A 15888-nucleotide genomic window follows, 5' to 3' on the forward strand; every position below is an offset into this window, starting at 1 on the left:
AAATAAACAATAATAAGATAAAAAAGTACATTATAAAAAAGTAAAAAGATAAATAAAAATCTAAAAAAAATGTATTGATTAAAAAATTAAATAAATAAAAAAAAAAGATGAAGAAATAATTGAATAAAAAAAAGTGATAAAAATAAAGAAACAGTAAAAAAAAATTAAACTAGGGGGGGTTGGCGGCCCAGGGGGGGCGTATTGTGGAACCCGGCCTTGGGGTGGCAGTGAGAGTAAATCCGGCCCTGGTAACATGAATACAAAATTCTTCCATACGAAATGTCTCACTGCATGAGAGAAACTAATCACATTTTCATTATCCAACTGACATTTTCAGGAGCAATTTTGGATTGTTACTGTGAAGCAACAAAGACACTTAATCAGTTTTGGTAAATGGTACCTAGTGATGGAAGAAAAATGGGTCATCTGACATTATGAATCTCTCCTTTATCCTACCTATGCTTTATTAGGTATACAGGACAAACAGAGATATTGTATGACAGCCTAGAGCGAAGTAGGACCAAGCATAGACTACATCCAACTGAACAATGGCCAACAGACTAACCAAGCACTAGACAAGCTGGCAGTAATGTTAACTGATAAGGAACAACACATACTAGGTATATTAAAAAAGACAAAAGACAATGTTCAGTAACCTGTCACAGCAAACCGAAAAAGTCTTATTTGATCTGTCAAATTAAATTTAAATCTGTGGTTGCTATGAGTTACTGTGTGCATCATCATTACATGACACTGTGGAAAGTTTCCATACAGCAACCATGCTCTGGTGGTTCTAAAATGATGATATCTTACATTTGATTGGTTGAATTGTTCTGCCTAACTAACACCTACAGTAGATCTAAGGGCTGTAATCATGTAAATCCCCAGAGCACTCCAAATTAGCCTGCTCCCTAAAAATGCATGTTATTAGTCAAAGCAGGCTCACCCCGCCCACCCCCATTGAGGTTGTAATCACAGAAGTAGTGACACCACCACCACCAGCAGATCCTTCTCCACAGAAGATCATTTTCTAACATGGATTACAAAAAGTATTGTGACCAATATATCACCTGCACCTGTTACCTTCTGTAATGGGTTCAGATAATTGAGAGATGGAAGGCAACAGAATAAAGCCCATTTTACTGCTCCATTGTAGTTGATATATAACAATATTCAAAGCTAAATCATGAACCTTAGTGACACCACCAATACAATCTTTGCTTTTGCAATCTCAGCTTTGCCTAACTGTAACAGCTAATACAAGGAGATCTAATCCTGGTGCTGGATCTTCAAATTCCGTTAATGTATGGAAATGATAACAGGAATATTGAGAGACCAGGGTGGATGCAGCAGAGCTGTATTGCTGGCTTTCAGACAAATGTCAGCAGCATGCATTAACATGTATCTAAAGCCCAAACATTTTTGTTAGTTTTGGATAGAGTGGAAAAGGTTAAGAGCCTCTGTCAGCTTTGTAGTGTTACTCCATCTTAGGGAGAGTGACTCTCTGTTTGTCCTGGTGATCACTGTCACTGGTACTGAAAGTGAGGGAAAATGCTAAATTTTGAGTTGTCACTGAAAAAGGAATAGAAGGTACATCTTCCACTGGAACACCTGGTGACAACTGCCTAAGGGGGGGGGGGTTATCTTGCTTTGGCAAGATGTGAAGGGAAATCTCTCCTAATGGGATACAAATGGCAAAGACTGACAGGATTTTAAACCTTTCCCTACTTTATCCAAAGCTATCCACACTTTAGATGTATTGTAAATATTGCACTATTCTAGTTAGGCTTTATCTTGGGGGATTCATTGAGGTGTTAGAGATTGGCATTTGGCTCCCCACTGCATAAAGGTTTCCAGGGAGGTGGGGGGGGGGGCAGGATTTACGATACAAACATGACAAGGACAGAGATGTTAAGAGATGTTGAAGGTTTAATTGTCCCCACTGAAAACTAGAGGGACTACAGTATCTAGAAGTATGCTTGATGCCGAGTATATCTATGTTTTGGAGTCATATGCAACAGTCCACTCGAACTGAAATATCAACTTTAGATAGTTTGTCTTTTTCATCATTGCTGCTTAAAATTCCTGGTCATTTTATATCTGTGTCCTAACAGTCTTAAACTTTTATTTCAAGATGGATTTGCAGAAATTCTTATCATATGGAAACATAGAACTGGAGGCCAAACTTGTATCAAGACAAGTCAATGATTCACTGGTTTTCTTGTGAAGGAGGAAATCAGTATGTTTAGATAATATGTGCCTTGTTTCAATCTCACTCTTCATGCTGGTGCAAACATGCAAATAACCGGTGGACACATTTGCCAATCTGTCACTAGAAAATCGATTACTTACCTGCCTCATCTCAAGGAGGATTTATTATCAAGGGACAAGGACAAGGCAATCACCTTTCTTTGCTTCAAATATTGACACTTGTATAAGTGGTTCTCAATTTAAAAAAAAATTCCAGGAAATATATTGAGAAAAGGTCCATTGTTTTACCAACTTCTCATATACAATACAATTATTAAATTATGATGGGCTGGAATGCATGGGGAGATTTTAGAACAATGCACAGTATTCTGTTCTATAATGTAAACCTGAGCACAGTGGCTTAGTAGTTAGCACTTCTACCTTGCAGATGGGGAGTCCCTGGTTCGAATCCTGGCCAGAACACTATCTGCAATGAGTATGCATGTTCTCCCTGTGCTTGTGTCAGTTTCCTCCCACAACCAAAGAAGGTTAATTGTCCCTGTGTGTGATAGGGACCTGAGATTGTAAGCTCCTTGAGGGCAGGGACTGATGTGAATGTGCAGTATGTAAATCACTGCATAAATTGTCAGCACTATATAAATACCTGTAATAAATCTGTAGCACAATACCTCATATGCAGACAACAAGTCTGATACAGAGTTTTCATAGTCAATTAGACTTGTCAATGACCCTAAGCTAAAATAAAATTGACTTCTATTAATTTATGTTTCATGGGAGGAGAGGTGCTGATGGGAGAGAATATGTCTGTACAGGATAGACAGATTGTAATAAGGGTTGTCATTGATGAATTATTAAGGTGATAGCAAGCTAATAGGAAACAGAGGGAATCAGATACTACTTACAAAAGTGTTACATTGCTTGACACTTGCGGTACTGCTTGTAAATTGGCCTCTACACACTCCAGCTCTGTGTCTTTGCACTCACAAATGTCTGGAAACTGGGAGAGACCTGGAAGCAATTGACAGTAATCATATAAACTGACACAAGGAAATGCACATAATAATCATAAATATACTGTTTTTTTTAAATCATGACATGCAACATGTGGGTTTATTTTACCTAGCAGACTTTTTTGTCGAATAATCTATATACAGCTGACAAAATTGAAATGATCACAGGTACATTACAGGATCAATTTTAACATGCATTTGAAACAGCACTCTGCCCTACTATTATCTAATTTACTTATTTTTCTTGCTTCTGCTACCACAGTTTTGTGTGGGTTGTGGATGAATTGTCTCCTTCTATGAAACAGAAAATCATAAAAACACAAAAGAATTTAGTTGTTTTTTTAATGCTCACCATAAACATTGGGATGTATTTATAAAAAAAGTACAATCATTCTGTGTAAAGGGGGCTGCAAGCAAATGTTATTAGTATATTTTCTTTCCAGGGCAAATGTAATCCATTCATAAAGATTATTGTGAATTGGGAAAATCCCAAATTATAGGAAATAAATATTCTAGCGGCCATAATGTGGTATTTTACTTATATTACCTTTGACCTGGAAAGATAATATACTAGTAACATTTGCATAGAATGAATGTACACAACAGGACAAATAGCTGTGATAACTTTTATATATACACACCACTGTGACTGACACAAACAATGCCTGAAAGGATACATTGTATACCAATTCTGACATTACGACTCTTTCCTTTTGAAGCTAATAGCAGAAGTAAGGCAGACCTATATTTCAAATAGTTAATAGACTTTTTTGGACAGACAAAGACTAATAGAAGAACCAAAGTACTTTTCTTTTGTGAGAAAATGCTGTTAAATCATTTTCTTTTGTGAGACAATGCTGCTCCCCACTTCTTGTAGTGCAGGTCATGTGACCCAGGTATTTGTTCACATGCTGAAGTGGAAGGTCAGAGTACAGAAGCTAAGTACAGCTGTAATTTTACATTTGAGTATCTGTCTGCATTAGGGACCCATACACATACTGTAGATCAGTGGTTCTCAACCTTTGTAACCTCAGGACCCACATTTGTCCTTGGTCATTAAGTTGCAACCCAAATTGCACTGCAATGGAATGCGTGTGTAACAGTCTACCCACTGTTTATGGATCTCAACTAAGGATCTTAGGGCACAACTCACTCGGATTAGGAGATGGTTCAGATTGAGGAGGCTGCTATGACCCTCTTAGGTGCGGTGAGGGGGTGCAGCTCCTACAAACATCATATACCACCTCTATGATTAAACAACTCCCAGTTCATTTCAGCATAATATTATTCTCATACATGAGGTTTACATTTAGGGTAGTTCTTATATTAAATATACACGCAGGTTGCAGGTTAATGTGAGATATACCAGTGAGCAACTATGAAGGAATAATACAGTCTATAACTTGCAGGTTGTAATAACAGTTCAATCCACTAGGTGGCAGCGCAGATAGCCCAGGCTAGTATACACAGTATAGTCTTTACTACTTGTGATTTAGAAGGCAGGAGAGATACAGGGGGAGGTAGAGGCTCCTTCTGATCGAATCCATCTCAGAAGGTATAAAGTCCTTGGTTCTTGTGGGGAAGTTCGTGCAGCGAGCAGGAGAGCAGTTGCTCCACGTACAGTCTCCATTGACTGAACGCCGAGCAATTGAATCTCCCTCGCTTTTACCGAGGGAGCACGTTCAGTGGGCGGAGCTACGAGGCGGCCCTGGGAGCGTGACGTCGTAACGTGACGTCGGCGCTGGAGGAGGGGCCCTGATCTGCGGACCAGACGCCGCGGCTGTGTAAGTCCCTGACAGCATGGCATTTCAGTACCGCACGTTCCGATGCAGGCGATTAAACTGTGAGTGGGAGGTTCGTTCGGGGTGCCATTCAAATAAATGACAACGCACCTTCCAAGGTGGGGTGGGGGGGGGCGGATGAGGGAGCGCTGTCATATCGGATGGCCAGTGGTGAGGGGGAGAGAAGCCGCCCCCAGGACGAGCTATGTCGGCTGCACGGTGCCCTTGTTGCTATGGCGCCCTGTGCGGCCGCACAGCTCGCACACCCCTAAGGCCGGCCCTGGCAGGAGAGATACAGGGGGAGGTAGAGGCTCCTCCTGATCGAATCCCTCTCAGGAGGTATGAAGTCCTTGGTTCTTGTGGGGAAGTTTGTGCAGCGAGCAGGAGAGCAGTTGCTCCACGTACAGTCTCCATTGACTGAACGCCGAGCAATTGAATCTCCCTCGCTTTTACCGAGGGAGCGCCGTTCAGTGGGCGGAGCTACGAGAGGTGGCCGTTCAGTGGGCGGAGCTACGAGAGGCGGCCCTGGGAGCGCGACGTCGTAACGTGACGTCGGCGCTGGGGGAGGGGCCCTGATCTGCGGACCAGACGCCGCGGCTGTGTAAGTCCCTGCCAGCATGGCATTTCAGTACCGCACGTTCCGATGCTGGCGATTAAACTGTGAGTGGGAGGTTCGGTCGGGATGCCATTCAAATAAATGACAATGCACCTTCCACACTGTAGTAGGTGCGATTGCATGGCACAGGACTGTTCGATTAATGTACTGTACTAGTGTAAAAGGGCCCTCCAAAGCACTAACAGACACACACAACCACAGACACTATCTCACACACACACATTTTAAGATTCACCTAGTCTCCCTATCTTACGGGAACTGCAGTGAATCCTCAGCCTGGGGTAAATGCTTAGTATTAGTGGTAGTAGTGAGTACAGGTAACTCAAGTATTAGCAAACTCTTGGAGAACTCTGGAAGAGTAAATGGTTGCAAAGTATAGGAGTACAGAAATAGTTTAGCATTAAAGCAATGGGAATCTGCAGGAACACACATTTAATCAAATGCTGAATTAGTTTTAAAAGTTCTGCACCTTCATAGGGCTTTTTACATACAGTAGACTAGCACATTCCAAAAAAGCATTTTCTTTGCAACCTTTTTGCAAGTTGTGCATTTGTAAGCTACCAGTAACAGATTACAATAGTCCACTCTATAGGGCATACCATGGCTTTCCCACTTGTAATCCTTAAAGGGAAGCTGATATGTGAGCTGCAATTACTAATATGTTTTTGAAGGTGAAGATTTCAAGGCTGTCATTCGTTCCATCCTTCACTACTTAAAGCCTGTCTACAGTTATAAAGGAAACATTCCATTAACCAACCTTTGAGTAAACACTGACTACAATACTCACCCTATGCTCAGACTCTCGAGTCTGTGAGCCACTGCCAGTCGTCTTCCAATTGAATGATGACCATCACCATTACCCAACCTTGGATGCACAGGAGAATACTGCAGAGAGCACCACTATAGCAACAAATAAGTTGGTGAAATACTGCACCAACATTAACTGAATCTCCAACCATTGAAACAGTATATAACTAAAAAAATGAGCTTGAACACTTTTTATTTCCTATAAAAAATGTTTTTACACATGGTTGGCTAAGGACATTGATCCTTCGTAACTCGTAAATAACAGAATGCCTTCTAGCTTTAAAAATTGATTTCCCTGGAAACAGCATTGCTATTGGGCTATAACTATGGGCTCAGCAATTGTCAACTGGAGATAGTTAGTGTTTAAGAAAATGTTTGAAAGTAATATTGAAAGTAATATTTTGTATGCAGTGAAACTAAAACCTTTTATAAATACTTTGTATAAGATACATACCCCAACTCAGTCCAACAAAGCACATGTGTTTTAGGAGGAGCAGGAGCAAAGTGACGAGAATCTGGGGACCTAAGGCAAGCAATACATAAAAATCCAATTCCGCACATATTTTTTTTTTGCTAATCATATTACTTGATGCCTTAGCCATCACTGCGTTGGGTTGAGTCCTTTGCTCCACGGAAAGCCATCTAAGTCTCTCTGTAGAAGGGTAACCCTAAAAAAAAATGCTTGGCTAGGGATGAACATCCTTCCTGTGCAGACTTATTTGCACAGGCCCCCAAAAGAACAATTAAACCCATGGACAAACCTGAAGATAGGGGGCTTCATTTCCACTGCTGACCTTTTGACTCATTTGTGAAGGTACAAGCTAACAATCATGTTTAAATATTTTAAAGTGCATTTAAACCCAAACAATGAACTTTGCTTATATGCTTACTTTTGGTCTGTTAAATATACATTTGAAAGAGTTTTGTTACATGTGTTTAGAAAGTACAAGAAAATAACTGTTGATCCTGCCAGAACTGTTGTGAGCCAATAACTTCCTGTGCCCTCTGCTTCTGCTAGAGACTGTTATCAGTTAGCATTGTTCCCTGTTCTCTCTGCAGTCCTCTGCAGTTCTCTCTGCTGTTCCTCTATATACCATATGGTAAGTGATTGTCACATTGGGACGGGAATTTTGTTAGCGGCAGCATTGCCAAAAAAGCCTGGAAAAACGAATGTAGCCACCACATATAAGGACAGGTAAGCTGCATTACTTTACATTTGCATCTATGGATGTTTAGATACCAAGACCGTACTTGGCACAAGTACAAGTACATGTACAAATACTTTTCCAGCTCCAAGACTAGACTAGAAAAGCCAGAGCTAGGTCCCAGCTGCAATCGCTGCAAACCTGGTAGTTTTCGTGAAAATGCCAAGTATCGGCACTGGTATCTGGACATCCTTATTTGTATCCTTGGGTGTAGATACACTTTAAGGCCAGTGGCATTGCAACATTTCCAATATATCTTTTACATACATACATACTTTAGACCTTCAAAGACAATTTCATGACTGAACTGGCATCATCATGCAGAAAATAAATGGCTCATTCACTATTTCACAAATTGTATTGAAAACTTCTCTACACGTTTATAATCTGATTTTATGTAACTTAAACCAGTGAATAGAACTAATGCTGTGTTTCAAACATTGTATAATCTGCTTTTGCATTTGCAATCAATGTTAGCAATCTGCTATTTAATAATATGTATACAACATTTATAAGCAGACTCACACTGGGTACAGGATTTTGATAGATTTATCTTGGCACTGATTGTGCACAGTGATGGAGCACTTGTTTGGCAGCTCCTCTGTGCCCTGGGAGGTCTGAATTTGTGGTTATGTTCCAAGGGTTACAGTCTAACCTTGCAGGCTTTAGCATTGATATATTACCATACTGTCTACGAACAGAACTGTATGTTGTATTTATACCTTGCCAATAAGATTTCCAGTTGGAGTTATATTGATGCCAATACCTGATTGGATTTATTTACTACCGGCATACCAATAGAGGTTTGAATGTACACAGCATTCTGTACCTAGGTTATGGCAAGAACAAGTATATGATCATTTCACTTTATGTGGAATCCTATGTGGAGTTTCTCCAAACCCAGTTGTTCTAGCTCTACTGGGCTGGACATCCGTATACAGCTATGATAAAAATAATGACGGACGTTCTTTGGTGGATAGTAAAGGGGACCATTTAATGCTTTGTTGGATAGGTATGTGTTTTCTACAATACATTTTCTAGAATAAACGTGGCCATATACCTTGCGATTATCGTACGATAATCATGGGAAATCCCGCAACCATACGATAATCGCAAGGGGGCGGGCTTTTGATGATCGCAAGTACGATCTGCCTGTCCAAGATGGCCAGATCATACAAGCTTTTAATTAGCTTACAACCATCGCAAGACAAAAGTCTTGCGATGGTAGTAAGGTGTATGGGCACCTTTTAGATGGTTAGTATTCAACCTCATGTATTTATCCTTTTTGCTATTGTTTGTTTTTACGGGACTACCCATCTTCAGTAAAAATACATTTTTATTTTTTGATCTCAGGTTTATACACAATATTCTATTACTTAGAATGTTTATTACTAAACATAAACAGATAAAACTGTATTGAGTTAATCAATAATGAATACTTCAAATGGAATGCACACAAAATGTACACAAAACTATAAAACCAAAAACCTTTCACTTCATTATTTTAGTGTTACTTCAAAACGATGCCCCTGAACTTTATTCTTACATTTTATAATGTGTGCAGCGCCTAATATGTGCATAGTTGCAAATATTGTGAATCGTCTGCCAAGGTAGAGCTCCATCACTGAAGTGTGGAGTACATACTGTATATTAAAATATATGCATTGTAAAAAACTATAGGTTCATTCACAGACACAAGGAGATTGGTAAACACTGGAGAGAAACTCAAATTCACCAAACTTATTGCTCACCATCCTGAAGGTGATTGCAGAGGTTTTAGTTGATTCCGTCCATCAGCATGAGAAAAGATAGGTTTCCAAAGGAGGAAGATATCACCATGGAGTGGGACACCTCTTTTTTATCTTTGCACCAGTAATTATGCAACTTTCTAGCCTCCTAAAGTACTTATAGTTCAGAGACTGGTCACACACAACAATTAGTAAAACTTTGCATTACCCTTTAATTGGCATGACACATTACTTAACAGAATTTACAGCAATTAGATCTGCCATTTCTTTGGCAGTCAAGGGATAATTATTAGCCACACTGATTCATTTAAAAAAAGAGTCCCAAAGTGCTTTTTTTTGCAAAAAAGGCCTCTCCATCCCAGGCCATGGCATGGGCCCACCTGCGGGAACAGCATCAAAGGAGGTGGCCAGAGAGGTGGAAACAGGTGAAATAGGGCACTGAATAGAAAGCTGTGGCAGGAAGCAAAGACAAAATAGATAGCAACACTTGCAGGCACACAGTAGTGTAGGTGACCTGTGAGTTCTGGATGACTAAAGATGGTCTAATGATACCATGTCATTTGCAATATTAGGAGCAGTTATGATGAGCATCAAAGTAAGGATAGGCTAATTGCTGCCATGAATTCCTCTGAAATCTATGTCTATATGCCAGGGTAATGTGCACTTACAACACAAAGCTTTGTTCTCTTTTTCTGTATTAACAATTAGCAAGATTGCCTTACTGTTACTGGAATACAAATTATCCACTTGTCAGCCTGCAAAAGCTTTAGCAATCGTGCCCATCATGTGCACACAGCATCCAACCTTCGGCCTTCGACTACAGCTGCTTAGTATGTTTAGTAAATTAGGCTAGTTAAACCTAAATGAAGCAGTGAGCTGAATTAAGTAGAATAAATCCATACGTGAGTGCATTAGATCTGCTGGGGGGCCCATCTACTTAATTCCCTAAAAGAGCTTTTTGATAATTAACATTAAAAACTGAACATTACAATAGGCAATGTTGTATGAAATATTTAGCTGAAAATTCAGCAAAGAGGCTGTAGGGGCTTTTTGAGATGTAGAACAGAATGGGCCATTACTCAATTAGAGAAGAAAACGCTGCCCGAAAAACTCAGTTATTACCATGGAACAAGCAATTGGTAGCTGTTAGAAAACTGCTCTTCTTAGCAATTAGCGAATTTCCATTAATGGAGGGTCTGGGTCACAGGTAATGGTGGAAGCTACTGACTTCCCAGGTTCAGTATGTTGCTCCTGGTATCGCATACAGTTACTGATGACCAAGGAACATTCGGTTTAGAGCTGCATAGACAACTATTGGAGCTAGCTTTAGCTAGACATTGCTAGAGAAAGTAATTTATAACTGCTACAGGTCTCTGTTATAAAGATGCTAGTGTGACATGGCCCATAGACATGCCGGTTGTAGGTCTATTCCCTGTGCTGTACACGGCACTGCGCATCATAACAAGCGGACCATGTATTCCTAGATATAACATTTTAGCCTATGTTTGACAACTCCTTTGCTCTGACAAAGTCTCTTGTCTCTTTCAATTACAAATATGAATACTGTACTATTGTACACAAAGACTTTGAAGTCTTTTATCGCTTAGCTCAACTCTAACTTATAGTTATGATTACTGCCCATAAATAAGATGAAATTAGTAACACCATATAATTTTATAGGACTTCTTATTAGCCGTAGACAGCCCGTTGTAGACATTGTTAATAGCCCGTACAGCAGCCCTTTGGTGTGACTGAACCGAACGTCACAGGCGGCCTGAAGCGAGCCAAAGGATCAGCCGAAGCTACGGCTGGATCCTTCAGCTGCATAGTGAATAACCCCCTTAGTTTTCTATAGCACTATGTTAAATAAAAAATTGCCATTTTTTAAAATAAAATACTTTTTTAATCTTTCCTTGCATATCAGCATCTTGCCACCAACTTCTACAATTTCCCATTGTGTATCACCAAATTCACTGTAGCAAATTGGGTAATTCTGGAATATATTTTATCAGCATACTATATGTGATCTCACATTTTAATGTTCTTGGAAAAGATACAGCAACTTTGTTAGGACATCATCAAGTCTAATTTTAGCACTATTAGCACTATTTTGTATTCATGAGTATGCCTGGATAGATTAGGGTTAAACATTATTTTGTAATTGGACCAAAGATTTCTAAGGTCACATTGATTTCTTGAAAGAACAGTTTGTCCTCTTTCAAATGAGGGCTTTCTTGGCTCCTTTGAACACTAGGGACTAAAATAAAAGTTTATATTTAGCATATTGTTACAAGCTCAATTACTTGCGGCTCTCTATGTGGGCCACCTGTCCTCGTGGGCCTGGGTCAAACACACTTACTGCCCCTTTATTAAAATGGCCCCAGTGTTACTTTTTTTTAAAGAAAAATACTTTTTGTTTTGTTAGACAAATTTTGTACACATTACAGCCATTATATGGTTTTTAGTACATTTTAAAAAAAACATTTTAAGCACATTAAACAGCATATGTAACGCAGAGGTACACATATATTTATTTATTGATTTATTAGTGGTTTTCTCCATGTCAACCTGCTCTTCTTATATGAGACTTACCTTTGGGCCCAAAAGCAGTCCACTTTCCAGTTATAACCTGAAGTCCATCTTTGCTGGCAGTTTGGATCCACTGGACCTATTCATAGGGTGTAAGGAGGGGTGCTTGCCAGAATTTCTGACATCTACAAAGCATCTCTGAGACTCTGTAAATGTAATATCTTGAGCTGGATAGTTGAGTACACACAAGTATTTGCCTTGCCTTGTTTTCTTTGATCAGACTCAGAAAAGAGACTGCACCAACTGTTCATGTTTGATTCTGAAGTCCACCCACTGCCACCTCTTGCTCAGGAGAGCCAAGAGAAAACAAATAGTATTTTACACAAGAGATCTCACTTTTTCACTTAGTGCCTTTGTGTATAAGGCCTCAATTAGGAACACAAACAGAATTGAGGACGTAGTGAGAGCACCAACATAGGGGTGAGGTATGATTTTTTTCCAATTACTTAACATGGCCAGAGTCAGAACTTATGCAAATCATTTGTATCCATACTGGCAAATTTTGTGTTAACACATAGATGAGCAGAGTGGGGATGGCAATGGAAGTAGCTTAAAGTGACACTCTAAGCTACTTCCATTAAATCTTAAAAATGCATTCAAATACCATAACTATTAACAAAATGTATCGTATTTGTGTATCACTTGGCTGTAGTTCCTCCAATCATCTCTGAATTGGTGCTGACACTGTCCTTCCTTCTAGATGGGGGCTACTTTTGTTCCTCGTGGTCCCTTTGTGTGTTGTAAAGTAGTTACCGCTCCAAGCTCACTCCCGTGATGAACTACAATCTCAATATAAATTAGTAAACTAAACATGAGTTTGTAGTCCATAACGAGAGTGAGCTTGGAGTGGTGGCTATTTTACAACACACACAGGGACCATGGGGAACAAAAGTAGCCACCTTCCAGAAGGAAGAACAGTGTCAGCATGAATTCAGAGATGATTTGAGGATCTACAGCCGAATGATACACAAATAAGATACATTTCTGTAACTAGTTATGGTTCTTGAATGCATTTTTAAGATTTCACTCACTGAGTTTACTGTCACTTTACTCATAGTGGAACTAACTAGCAGGACTGAAAAAAATATTTTATGCACAGTACCCACTAACCCTGCCCCCAAAGGTATACTGTTGGGCTAAACCATTTGGATAACTGTGATCTTACCAGTGCAACCGGCTGTCTATATACTATTTCAGCTGTATGAAAAATGGCTGCCTTTATCACAGGGACTGATTTTTGAATATAAATGTATATTCAAGTTGACTCCACAGTGGGTTAAAGTGAATTTAAGTGGGATCATTTAATCATTGAAATGGTTTTATGTGAAATCATTTGGAACTTTCACATTGAGCAGGGACATTTTGTACAGGGGAAGGATGTGCCTCGGCCCGAAATCTGCATAAGTTATTTGTCAAGACAGATTTCATGCTTATGAGGAAAAAAAAGAATTGACTGCTTGTTTGACTAATGGCAAATGTGGGATTTTTTTCTCTGGGGTTTATAGCTTTATGGGGACATAAATCTTGCAGCAGAGAGAGACATAGAAGATTATACAAGGTCCATCCTTAGTTACTTACAGCATTCTTGGGGCTCCATGACTTCATTTGCTTTCCCATGCACTTCATCAAACATATTTGCCCATCCATTGTTGTCTCCTGGAAAAAAAAAGAATATAATAATATATGTGTAACTTGCTACATATCTGGCAGCCCTTTATGTAGTATTATAACAAAAAAAAAACACAAAAAAAGAATGTAAGAATAGCACACTGTAATCTGACAAAGGTGAACCTGGGGCAGTTAAAACATAATTAGCTCATGAAAGGTTTATTACTATGTCAGAAGTTTATTTTACTTTTCTAAAAAGATTATTTTTTTTTTGTCATTTAAACCAACTTTTCATGCATGGTGGTGGGGTTTTACATGCATTTATATGTATGCTGTTTCCAGTGGGGATGGTATTTTTTTGCACTTTGCAGCTCTGCGCATTAAAACAGGTGAAATGCATATATACAATAGTATAATAAGAGGTTACCTATGGAAAGCTGCTGTTGCTCCTGGAGAGCACACCAAAGATCCAGTAAGTAGCATTTCATCAGAAATCTACCGCACTAAAGCACATAGATGACAACTGTCATCTTAAATCATGTTAAACAGTAATGTGATTATGCAGATACTTCTTAAGATTTATGGAGTCTTTTTAGCACTGTTATCTGACATCTCTTTCCATCATTAGGTACGTGTAGTCCTCTTCATAATTCCACACTATGCAGGGTAGTCAGCTCAGTTCAGCTCCCTGTTTTCAGGACAGCAGGAAGGATTTCTCTATAATGTAATTGACAGTCTAGTACATTTTATTAGTCAACATGTTCATTCTAAAGGGCATTAAAAGATATCTAAAGAGTAGACATGTGAATGGGACTCTCAAGACGATAGATCAGATGTTTAGGAGCTGATGTATAAAGGTTCCACCCAATATATAGCTGGGCTCATGCCGTTCGCATAGCATTCATGCCACTGGAAGGATCATGGGAAGTTCCCATGCTGCTTATCTCCAGCTAGTGGTGGGAATGCCGTGCAAATTGCATTGGGATGTTTATGCATAACCCCCTTAGTGTTTTTTTCTAGCCTTTTATTCTAGATGGGTTCAATTATCATTATTGTTATTACGGTTACTAACAAACTACTGCCGGTGTAAAGTGGAGGATGTACGGGTGCTTCTGTACATGTGAAGCAGCCTACTAGACCTTCCTGTTATGGCAATCGGCAAAGCTGTGAGAAAGCCTGGTAGTGTTGGAGCTTGCTGCTAGGCCCTCTCTCTCTTATTTGAATAGCCAAAAAGCAGAGTGCAGGAGGTAGTAAGGGGCAGGCAAGCCTCCGGAAGTTCCAAAGTTTCTCCAATTAGAACAACCATATTCTTACTCAGAATAGTGTACCACGCGAATGGTGTATTGAATCACTGCTAATTAATCCAGAATAAATTAAGTAGTCACCGACAATCATTGGAGTGTTGGTGGCTACTTCATTTATTCTATGTTATGTTTTCGCCATGTGTCTCGATTGATTTAATTGGGTTCCTGTACGCGTGACAAACGCATCAATGTAGGGAATGTAGCAAATCTGCCACATACTTTCCGTTTTTCCCCCCCTCTACGTTTGTGCACGTTTTAACATGTGGAAATACGCACATCTTCCCAGGTGCATTTGGGGTGCCCTTAACTAGTAAGGGCAGAGCGTGTTTTGTGTTTGCGATGCATTTTGTGAACGTACTTAAAAGCGCGAATGTATGGGCAGGGTTGACACGTGTTCATAAAATGCTCAGGTGTGAATGGGAACTAAAGGAGATCACTTTATCAAATCATATAGAAATCGATTTGGTTAAAGTATCTTGCGTCCAGTCAAAACCTTATGCCATCCTAAGCCCTGATAATGTTGGAAATGCAACAGCATATTGAGATGTAATTATCAGGGTTATTCATAAAAGAGTGAAGAGTTTGGAGAAGGCAGGAGAAGTGAACAATCTAGGACAAAATAGCTGAACTGGAAAGTGAGCTGAATTGGAGAATCTTTCCAAATCAGCTATGTTGTCCTAGATTGCATTATATTTTTAAGTAGGGATACACCAGTGCCAATACTGGGCATTTTCACGAGTACTCATACTCGTGAAAATGCCCCAACACTAAACGCAGATACTGGTGTTCTGTCGAGAACGCTGACGTAGTCGAATTTGCCGACTTCAGCATCTGCGCTTGCGCACAGACCAGTATTATCGAGGAAACAGGGATTTATTCACAAAGTATTTTATTTAAATCATTAATTGTAACTGTTAATAATATTCCACCCATCATTTCCTGCCATCCATCATTTCCTGCCATGGACGGCATATTAACGGTCACAATTAACAATTACAAACGCATACTT

The 15888-nt window shown here is 39.6% G+C and overlaps 1 protein-coding gene across 1 annotated transcript in view; it reads right to left on the minus strand.

Annotated features, from left to right (window-relative positions):
* RXFP2 (relaxin/insulin like family peptide receptor 2) overlaps positions 1 to 15888 on the minus strand; it is a 183440-nt gene that overhangs the window by 60707 nt on the left and 106845 nt on the right. The window contains 2 exon segments of the mRNA XM_018554056.1: positions 3114 to 3219; positions 13546 to 13623. Of these exon segments, the coding sequence (XP_018409558.1) occupies positions 3114 to 3219; positions 13546 to 13623 (184 nt within the window).

The sequence above is a fragment of the Nanorana parkeri genome, unplaced genomic scaffold (genome assembly GCF_000935625.1).
Source record: "Nanorana parkeri isolate BGI_ZX_2015 unplaced genomic scaffold, ASM93562v1 scaffold8, whole genome shotgun sequence".
Taxonomy (NCBI): domain Eukaryota; kingdom Metazoa; phylum Chordata; class Amphibia; order Anura; family Dicroglossidae; genus Nanorana; species Nanorana parkeri.